The sequence below is a fragment of the Vigna radiata genome, chromosome 4 (assembly GCF_000741045.1).
Source record: "Vigna radiata var. radiata cultivar VC1973A chromosome 4, Vradiata_ver6, whole genome shotgun sequence".
In the NCBI taxonomy this organism is placed as follows: domain Eukaryota; kingdom Viridiplantae; phylum Streptophyta; class Magnoliopsida; order Fabales; family Fabaceae; genus Vigna; species Vigna radiata.
The window spans coordinates 15,120,649-15,131,525 of NC_028354.1; the positions used below are offsets into that span (position 1 = coordinate 15,120,649).

Here is a 10,877-nt window from a genome sequence, read left to right on the forward strand (position 1 = left end):
CTTTTTTTTTCATCATCACTTTATTGACATAAAGAGATGATAAATAGATGTTAAATAGATGTTAAATAGATGTTAAAGTATTTATTTTAGAAAATTGCAATGTTACATAATTGTCGTCTAGAAGTTTTTAAATATATATTATTATTAAGTTTTTTTTATATAATTTTATTAATACTATATATTTATATATTAAAAAATGTTTTATTTTTCAGTTTTAAAATGTCTTATTTTATTGGTTATAAGTCGTTAAAATTTCAATGTTACAAATAATAAAAAATAACAAAAAAAAAATTGAAAGTAGGAAATAAAAATTTATTAGAGATGTTCTGATTTTTTGAAAAAATAAATAAATTTTATATTCATTAAACATCTTGTATAATTTTTTAAACACAAATTAATTTTCAAGAATAAGAAATAAGAAAACTCTTACCAAAAGAACAATTATTCGTTATTTTTTCCGAAATATGTTGCTCAATCAAATAATAAAAAACATAAAGAGAAAAAAAAATTGTTTCATCATCAGTACACTCAATCACTATTAATTTTGAAAAAAAAAGTGTATTTTTGTATTATTTTTTTTATTTTAGTTATATTTGCATTGGTATCTTTAAAAAATCGAAAGGCTCTAAGTTTTTATTTTATGATGTAAAAGTAAACAATGCTAAAAAATAATCGAAGAAAATCAAGAAGACGCGTACCGTATGCACACTTAACCTACACGGTTACAAGGCATCAAAGGAAAGAAAAACGACAGCGATAATCTTTTTATCATCAGATTTTCGGATCTAATTCTGTTCCCTTGTGCCTCCGAAAGTCCAGATCCGCGAACACGGAAGGGGCCACGTTCGACCAAAAGTCGTCACGTGTCGGCTTTCCGTTTGTCTGGTTTTGCCGTTTATAAGTATGCGAGCGAGTTTTGGTGTTAAGGTATCGCTTGGTGTTATCGGTGTGAGTGTGATATTTGCAGTGCTGAAAATGTCGCAGTTGTTGGACAAAGCTAAAACTTACGTTGCGGACAAAGTGGCGAACATGCCGAAGCCAGAGGCGACGGTGGCCGACGTCGATTTCCAAAAGGTCAGCCGCGACAGCGTCCAGTACTTGGCCAAGGTTTCTGTCTCTAATCCTTATGCCACTCCCCTCCCTATTTGTGAGATCAAGTACTCCTTAAAAAGTGCAGACAGGTTCCTACACTCTTCTTCCTTTCACCTTTCTCTTACAGTTAATCATGCTGGTTCGATTTTGCAGGATCTGTTATTATTATTTCTTTTATTTAAATTTGAACAGCAAAACCAGGATTTATGATTTGTTGTTATTGTGTTGTGAAAAGGGAGATAGCATCAGGGACGATACCTGACCCAGGGTCGTTGAAGGCGAAGGACTCAACAATGTTGGATGTGCCAGTGAAGGTGCCACACACGGTGTTACTGAGCTTGGCAAGGGACATTGGTGCAGATTGGGACATTGATTATCAGTTGGATATTTGGCTCATCATTGACCTTCCTGTCGTTGGCAACATTACCATTCCTCTTTCTCAGAAGGGAGAGATCAAGCTCCCAACCATCAGAGACATGTTTGCCTAATCGCTATTACAACAAACATCATTTTCTATTTACTTTTCTCTTTCACTACTTCTTCACTCTGCATTTTCTTCTTTTCCTCAATCCTCATGCTATTTCAAATCACACATAATTCTCCCCTTTACAAGTAATATCAACAATTCTACTCCAACCTTAGTATTTTACCTTGTTTAGTATTATTTTGATTAGATGTTTTTAAATAAATTTTTAGACAATGTGGTCGTAAGAGTATTCTAAATTTGTTGTAAGAATTTCTCTTATGTTTCTTGGATGAATTGAAACTTCTTTTATACCTTGTTCGGAAGTACCTAAGAACTGACAATGCGAACTAGGCTCGTCTTGTTCTTGGTCAGCAAAATGCAGACTGGACAAACATCTTTTATACCTTGTTTGTATAAGTTCTGGTTTGCGGGCTGGACCACATAATTTATCTTCGTCGTGATAGAAAAACACTACAAGTGTTAGGCAGTGAGAAACATGCTAAACGGATTCAGAGACTTCTCTTGTCTGTAAACATTCTGCATTTTTATCAATTTCACCTTCCAATACCATGTTTCATGAAATTTTCGAACGCATTTGTTGATTCAGAAGGTGATGCCCGAAACTTCGATTGGCCTTTAATGGCAGAAGTCAATCCTAACTTCTCTCTTTGCTCCCTTGAATGTTTGATATAAAGGTATGAAGAGAAGTGAAAATGGATAATTTTATAGTTTCCTGCTTGTGCTTCACGTATTTTCAACAACTTGACTAGGATATTTTAACAAGTCTTTTTTAACAATTTTTTTACAATAGGACACGTGTCACCATTTTATTGGTATGTTTGAATTTATTCTAAAAAAGTATTTAAAACGGACCAATCACAAACTGCAATGTATGTGTTGTCAAAAAATTATAAAAAACAAGTTGTTAAAGAGACTTTTTCCCTTATTTTAAACCTTATATTTCAATAATTAGACTCGATATTGATAGGTATCACAAATCGACAAGACCACTAAATAAACACACGGTTCTTTATAAAATCTTTATTAGACAAATATTATGATATAATTATAATGTTTCAGTAAGAATTATATTCTACTTAATTTATTCGTCTTTTTCAATCCAAAATTAATAATTTAATAATTATATTTTAATATGATAAAGTTATTTTCTTTTATTTACAACATTTGTTTCATTTATTAATCTCCAACGTATTACTATACCTTATCATTATTTGAACTTAAATTTTAGTTATTTTAACATATTAGAGTTTATTGTTCCATTACCAAATAATTACCAAATAAGATCTCTTTTTCCTACAAAGTTCTTAAATCTCTCTGTCTTACATATGCAAACGGAGATATTATGATAGAGTTAAATAGAATGAAACTTTGTATCACTATTTATATGAATGAATATTTAAAGCACTAAAAATATTGGTTTAATAGGTTCGTAGGTCCCTAAATTGGGGGTTTTGTTTCAATTGGGTCCTTCAATTTTAGAAGTGATCAATTAGGTCCCTAATTTAGTCAATTTGATTCAATTACACCCTTTCCGTTAAATGTATATAACGGCGTCAAGTTTATGACCACGTGGCAGTGTGATGGTTCCATGTGACANAGATTTAAGTGCTTAGGTGGATTTAAATTAATGGAAAATAAATCAATATCAATAAATATATAAAAAAACCAAATTATTAAGCATATTAAAAGAAAGTTTCATACAATGAAGTCGCAATTAGATGGTTCTGCGAAATTGGGGAAAACTGGCACTTAGGGTTCGTTGGTTGGGTTTCGGATTACATTTGGTGAGCATAGATTTTTCGTTGGAAATTGGGGTTCCTTGCATAAGATTGTTGGAAGTTAGGGTTTAGGGCCATAATATGACANTGATCAATCGGTGGTTTTGACTTGAAGCAGGTAATTTTTGGCGGTGTAGCACGTGGAAGTGAGTTTCGNGAAGGTCGTTGCATAATAACGTGGAAGAGAGTTTCGCGAAGGTCGTTGGGCGTCTAGCACGTGTCCAGGTTAGTAATATTTTTATTTCTTTGTATATTCTTGATAATGATTCATTGTGAGTCGTGGTCCCCCATGTTCGATGTGGTGCAGTACTGTGTTGTTTATGTTGTTCAACAGTATTTGCCTTTTGAAAGTGGTCCCCCATGTTTGAAGTGTCTTAGTAGACAATAATTGTTGTTGTGCTTTATATNGGTTTTGCAATGTGGTCCCCCATGTTTGTTTGTTGTGCTTTTTGTTTTGTTTAAGTTGTGTTGGTCCATGTGTTTCCTTGTATTGGTTCTAATTTTATATATTTTGTGTTGTTGTTGCCGTCTTATTATTTTATAGGATATATACTGTTATAGTGTATTACATGGAGGATCATTTTGAAGTAGTTTTCCACCATGGAGGTCAGTTCAAAAAGGATGGTCCACTTAGGTATGAGGGGGAAAGTACAAGTNTGGCTTTTGACCCCGACGTGTGGAGTTACTTCATTATAGTGAGCGTAGTAAAAGGACTTGGATATAATGGCTTTAAGGAGTTGTGGTATTCTGTGGGGGGATGTTCTGTGTTAGATGATAAGTTAGAGGCTTTGACGNATGATAGAGGAGCCTTGCACATGATGAACTTAGCTAGGCTAAATGGGCAAGTGCATTTATTTGTTGTTCACTTAGTGTCTGAACCTGAGGTCATACATTTCATAGAAAATGTTCCACATAATATTGGTGAAGAAGAAGTTGAACCTGTGATGCATGTTAGTAATGAGGATGGTGGCTGTGAGGAAGGTCATGAAGAGTGTCAGGAGGTAGGTGATGGTGAGTGTGAAGTTCCTGTTTCNGAAGGTAAAATGGATGCTGATGTTGTACATGTCGAAATAGAAGTTGAATGTGATGTGGGTGAGTCTGAAAGAGATGATGTTGTACAAGGTCAAATTGAAACCGAATGTCATGTTAGTGAGTCTGAAAAAGATGATGATGTATGTGATGGTGATGTTCGTAGTTGGAGTTCTAGTGGTGAGGATGACAATGTTCATTGCAATGTGGATGTTCCTAGTATGGATGACCTNGTTGACTGTGATATCCAAGAAGAGGTTGGGCATGGAGTTNNGAATTCTTTTGGTGAAATTGAAGTTGATGTGGAAGATGATGCACCATCATGGACTCCCATTTCCGATAGTGATGAAGATGTTGGTATAAATATTGAGAAGGATAGAGGTCTGTCTGATGATAATTGGGAATCAGAAGAATTGCTTAGTGGAGGAGAAAGTGATGAAGAAGATGATGACCAAGAAAGTTATGGAAAATTTGTAACATTTAGTATGCCTAAAACAATGGTGGATTACAAGTGGGATTTGGGCACTTATTTTGCTAACAAGCAAGATATTCTGGATGCCATAAAAACATATGCAGTAGAAAATGGGAGAAATTTATCATATGTTAAAAATGATAAGAAGAGAATTAGAGTGAAGTGTATGGGTGCTAAAGGAAAGTGCCCCTGGATGGCATATTGTGGTTATATGAATGNAGTACGAACGTGGCAATTAAGGACTATTGTTGACAACCACACTTGTAGTAGAGAGCACAAAGTCAAATTAATGAATTCAAAATGGCTAAGTAAGANGTTGGAGAAAACCGTGAGAGAAAATCCCAAAGTCAAGGTAGGGGAAATTCGTGACAAAATAAGTAGAAAGTGGAATGTTGGTGTATCTAGATCCATGGCTTTTAGAGCAAAGTCCATTGCTTCAGACCATGTAGATGGGTCTTTCAAAGAACAATATAAAAGGATCTATGATTATGCAAATGAGCTCTTAGCTCGTAATCCTGGATCCACAGTGAAGGTGGAAGTAGATGGCCATATTTTCAAGAGAATCTATGTTTGTCTTAAGGCCTGCAAGGACAGTTTTGTTTTCTGNAGGCCAATTATAGGGCTGGATGGAGCTTTTTTAAAAGGTAAATATGGTGGTGAATTGCTAACTGCTATTGCAAGAGACGCAAATGACCAGATGCTACNTGTAGCACATGCCATTGTCGAAGTAGAGAATAAGGAAACTTGGAAATGGTTTCTAGAACTTCTTGTTGAAGACATTGGTGTTTCACTGACATTCATATCAGATCAACAAAAGGTTATTCACATCCCCTTTTTCTTAAATTAGTAATTTCATTTTCATTACAATTTATATGAGACATTTAACAACACTGCCAATTTAAAATTACAGGGCTTAATGCAAGCTTTTCAAGAGGTGCTTCCTAGAGTTGATCAAAGGTTTTGTGTTAGGCACCTTTANGCAAATTTCANAAAAAAATTNCCTGGAAAGCAGCTAAAGCGGATGATGTGGAAGGCAGCGACANCAACTCATCCACAAGCATGGGAAACCGAAATGAAAAGAATAAAGGAAGTGAACCTTGAAGCATTCCAATACCTTATAAAAATTCCTCCCAGGTACGATCATCTTTCCTATTCTGTTTTTATGTGATTCATTTAATAGTTCTGGAAGTAGCATAATGTGTTACTCATCTTTGATTTTGATTTCATTCAAGTGTAGACACTGGTCACGATCATGGTTTACCACGACTTCAAAGTGTGATACTTTGGTAAACAACATGTCAGAGGCATTCAATAGTGTGTTGGTCCATACAAGGTCAAAGCCAATCATAACCATGTTGGAGGAGATCNGCCTTTACTTGATGAACAAATGGGCAAAAAACCGAACCAAAAGTCAATCAATGTCTGGATCCATTTGTCCTAAAATCAAGAGTAGACTGAATAAGGAGTCCCAGCTTACCAAATATTGGATTCCTANGTAACCTTAATATATTAACCTTTCATAATTTTTAACACCATGTAGTGGTGATATCTCATTTTTAATTTTGTTTTTCCAGCTGGTCAGGACTGAAGCTATTTGAAGTTNGTCATATTTCACAAGCTGGGGACAAATTTATAGTTGATATAGACAAATTTGAATGCACATGCAGGAAATGGGCTATCTCGGGCATTCCATGTTGTCATGCATTGGCTGCTATGAAGTTTTTGAATTTGGATGCAGAGGAATTCATCCCAGTTTGTTTTCGGAAGTCCACTTATGAAGAAATGTACTCTTCCGTTGTCTATCCACTTAATGGTGAGAATATGTGGCAGATCACCCCATATAATGAAGTGCTCCCTCCAAAAAAGAGAACATTGCCAGGGAGGCCCAAGAAGAAAAGAAGATTGCAGGAATGGGAGTTAGTCAGGGATGAAACAAGAATGAGGAAAGGTGGTATACATAAAAGATGTGGCATTTGTAAGGAGCTGGGTCACAACAGAACATCTTGCCAGAAATCAACCCAAACTGGTGAAGTCAATCCTGACCAAACTCAACAAAGCAACCCAACAAATGAAGAAACCATACCATCATCAAATCAGCCTTAATTATCTAGATGTTTTTTGTAGCAGTTGTTTTTTGAACATTGAAATGATGTAAAAATATTCTGATGTTGAAGCTTTTTGATGTTGAACCTTTTTGATGTTGAACCTTATAATGATGAAGAAAACATGCCATCATCTTTGCTTTTATGGAAATATTGATAACAGTTTGCTTTTATGGCGTATGTATTATCAATTTTTCTGTCTTTTTCTTTTTGTTTGATACAGGGAAGAGAAAGTAAGGGAAGAGATTGGTTTGAAAATTGAAATGGATAGAAGGTGGAAGGATAGGAAAATTAAGTCCTTTTCTGTTTACTGTTTTAAAATTTTGTTATCTNTTCTGTTCTCTTAAATTTGTTTGTATTTTGATTCATTGGAGAATGACTGTCCTCTGTCTGAGTATATTTATATTTTCTAAAACTTTATCTCTTGAGCACTTGAAGAAAACATGTCATCATTTTTTATCCATTAATGCCATTTGAACCAACTCCGTTTGTTCATTGATTCTGGTGTTCAAATATTGAAAGGAATCATTACAGTATATATATATATATATATATATATATATATATATATATATATATATATATATATATATATATATATATATATATATATATATATTGATTCACGTGTTTGTGACATCTCGTAAATAGCATATTGATTTCAAACAATATTTCCTCATNTAAGGTTCCATTTGTTACTGCAACTCATGCCACTATCCTTGCATATGTAAATCATAACACTAGTTCCCAAAGAGTTGGGAAGTATTAAAACAATATACACGTAGTATTAAAACACTGAGAGTAGGAACTGCTTTAACTTAATCCAATATACAAAGTTCATATTCCTACACTACTTTCAAACAAAAGATCGACTACTTTAACTTAAGATCAAAATTTTATTCATAACAATAATGATGCCCAATGCAGTAAAGCAACTTTCAAATAAGACAAAACAGAGATTCTCTGACCAAGTTGATGATGCATCTTAATTGATGACCGAACCCTTTGTTGCTTGATTATCTTGGGGTTGTGCTATCCAGACTTTATTCAAAACTCAACCAAGAAAGCCCNAGAGTACAATCCAACACGATCAAGTACATAAAGCAATCGTCAAAATCCAACCAGATGGACCATCAATTAAGACGCAACCCAAGATTAACAGGACTCAAAAATATATGCCATAACAGTACTCAAAATGATAAGCCAATTTAGCTTATGCCTTGAAACACATTAAGTGTTGCATGCAGCAAAATAAAAGGGGCATTGAAAAATACAGGAAACAGTAATATCAGCTCAAGAGTAGACTGGATTTATAACAACTCTTCCATTTCATTCATTTCATTAATTTCATTACAACAAACCAAACCTACAACAAAGTTACAAGAAATCACCCTTTCCTCATCAACATTGAAACTATAACTATCAGTATTACACATATAACACAAACCAACAACATCAGCACCTTCAACGACTGCTGAACATTGAAAACTGATTTTTCTAAATTCAATATCATTTTCCTAATACTATCCATGTCTTCACTGTTCATCAGAGTTTCTTTGTTTCCTTCACTGTTGAAGAAGCTACCCCTTTCGTCACCTCCAATATCATTGCACCATTTGAAGAAGTTGCAACCACTTTCTTCACCACCATTCTGTAAACACAACATTCAACTTAATTAGGGAGTACCACCTTCTTCTCACGAACTGTACCACAACTTAATTAGGTTGAGTTGAATCAAACATACCTTATACTTGGAGCATCCCCAAAATTGCTTGCCTCGATTCTTCGTAGTTTTCGCAGTTCTCACCACACAACTCTCACCGCAGTAGCAGATGGGTGAACACGTACCATTTTGCTTCCGCCTAGCGCTGCAACTCGATGAATAGCAAGAGTGCTCCTTCGACATTGTGGCAGAACACCCACCNGCGTCGCAGAACTANAACCTCCACGAACCCTAACTTCCCACAATCTTATGGAACGAACCCTAATTTCCCACGCAAAATCTATGCTCACCCAAGAAAACCCAGCCAAAGAAACCCTAAGTGGCAGTTTTCCCCAATTTCGCAAACACCAGNAATTGTGACCCCAATTTATGAAACATTCCTTTAATATTTTTAATAACTTCATTTTTTAAAAATATTTATATTTATTAATTTATTTTCCATTAAGTTAAATCCACCTAAGCACTTAAATCTCTGTCACATGGAACCATCACACTGCCACATGGTCATAAACTTGACGCCGTTATATACATTTAACGGAAAGGGTCTAATTGAATCAAATTGACTAAATTGGGGACCTAATTGATCACTTCTAAAATTGGAGGACCCAATTGAAACAAAACCCCCAATTTAGGGACCTACGAACCTATTAAACCTAAATTAAATTAATGGGGAGGTACAGGTCTTACTTGGGAGGTGTAGGGAGCAACACCCAAAAATAAAAATCCAATTGGGTGAAATTGGTATCCTTTTGCTACATATAAAAAAAAATAGTAAAATTTCTTTAATTTCTTATTCACAACCCTACTGCCTTCCCTTTTTCAATTTTTTTCTACCTCTCATTTTTTTTACTAAAATCAAACTTTATTTTTATTTTTTTTTATTTTAAAATTTTCACAAGGAATAAATAGAACCCCTGAGATAGGTCATTTTCTACGTATTTTACTTAAATTTTTTTATTTTTTCTCTTCATGGAAGTAAACATATACGAGGAGTTTCCACATAGGTTTGTTGAGATATAACTTGATATACAACATATTCAATATCATTTCATAATAAAATATATAAATATTTTTATAAAAATTTCCATTCTAAAATATCATTTTAGTCAATTTTCAATACAACCAAAGTATAGACATTAATACAAAAACGGTGTTTAATGTCGCGCTTTCAACGTCCAATCACTTAATAGCCAACGTTGAAAAATGATCGGTGACATTTTTGTAAATAAACGCAACTATTAGAGGTTTAGAATTGTAATTTGATGTTAATTTGTTATAAGACGTCGAATATTGAGAAGTTTGACGTCCTGTTGGGTAAATTTTGCGAAAATGTTAGCACGAAGGTAAAAATTTACTTACATATGACGTCGAATGCTCTAGAATTAGACGCCAAAATGTTATAAAACGTCGAATGCCCTATAGTTAGACGTCAAAATGTTAGTGAAATCAATAAAAATTTGAGCGTGAGGTTTAAAATTCATTTTTTATCTTAGCGCAATAGATCCTCTTCTTTGCTCAAACTTTTCTTGAATGAAGTTTGACGACCATCACATGTAATTTCTCTTTCATTTGATACAAATGCACGTTGATTAACTACTTTAGGTATGATTTTCGTTTGTTTTGACCAATTGTTTTTGTGTTCTTGTCCTTCATAGGTGCATTCTGCTTTCTCTCCCATGAGTGACAACATTTGATTCCGACGAACCCACCTTTTGAAAGTTACTTTTCGTTTTCGTTTTGAAGAACTAATTTGTTGAACTTGTTTTTTTGTTGTTGTTTTGTTGAACCTCTTTGTTGTTGATATTACATTACACGTTCATAGTTCATGCTATATAAAATACCAAAAACTGGATTGCATTTGTTGTTTTTATGCTTTTCAGGTATGGTATAGTTATAAAAAAGATCACAAAAGATCCCAAATTAAAAAAAATAAAAAAAATTGATTAATATCGTATATTGACAAAATTCGACGTTAATTAACATTAATTGACGTCGAACATAAAGCAATATCCGACGTCAATTTGCCTTACTAGGAACGTAGTATTTTCCATGTCGAATGTCAAATAACATAAATTAACACCAAATTTTTTAAATTCGACATCAATTTAACGTCTTCATGTATAATGTCGATCTCGAGTTTGACGTGAAAGGTTAAAAAACACAAACGTTATACGGTGTTTTGTACTAGTAAGAA

The 10,877-nt window shown here is 34.0% G+C and overlaps 2 protein-coding genes across 2 annotated transcripts; both read left to right on the plus strand.

Annotated features, from left to right (window-relative positions):
* Positions 1-718: 718 nt before the first annotated feature.
* On the plus strand, positions 719-1,869 carry LOC106758772 (desiccation protectant protein Lea14 homolog). The gene is made up of 2 exons (XM_014641757.2): positions 719-1,181; positions 1,328-1,869. The coding sequence occupies exons 1-2, from the start codon at positions 904-906 to the stop codon at positions 1,578-1,580; spliced, it is 531 nt and encodes a 176-aa protein (XP_014497243.1). The 5' UTR covers positions 719-903; the 3' UTR covers positions 1,581-1,869.
* A 1,375-nt stretch (positions 1,870-3,244) lies between these two features.
* LOC111241519 lies at positions 3,245-6,961 on the plus strand. The gene is made up of 5 exons (XM_022780166.1): positions 3,245-3,582; positions 3,902-5,675; positions 5,769-5,992; positions 6,096-6,353; positions 6,433-6,961. Exons 2-5 carry the CDS (start codon positions 3,927-3,929, stop codon positions 6,959-6,961), a joined length of 2,760 nt encoding a protein of 919 aa, XP_022635887.1. The 5' UTR covers positions 3,245-3,582; positions 3,902-3,926.
* Positions 6,962-10,877: the final 3,916 nt, after the last annotated feature.

Bases quoted from the DNA above. Each gene is read 5' to 3' on its own strand.
- LOC106758772 (XM_014641757.2), top strand. From the start codon at position 904: ATGCGAGCGAGTTTTGGTGTTAAGGTATCGCTTGGTGTTATCGGTGTG. The intron at 1,182-1,327 runs GTTCCTACACTC...TGTTGTGAAAAG, and splicing joins TCCTTAAAAAGTGCAGACAG to GGAGATAGCATCAGGGACGA.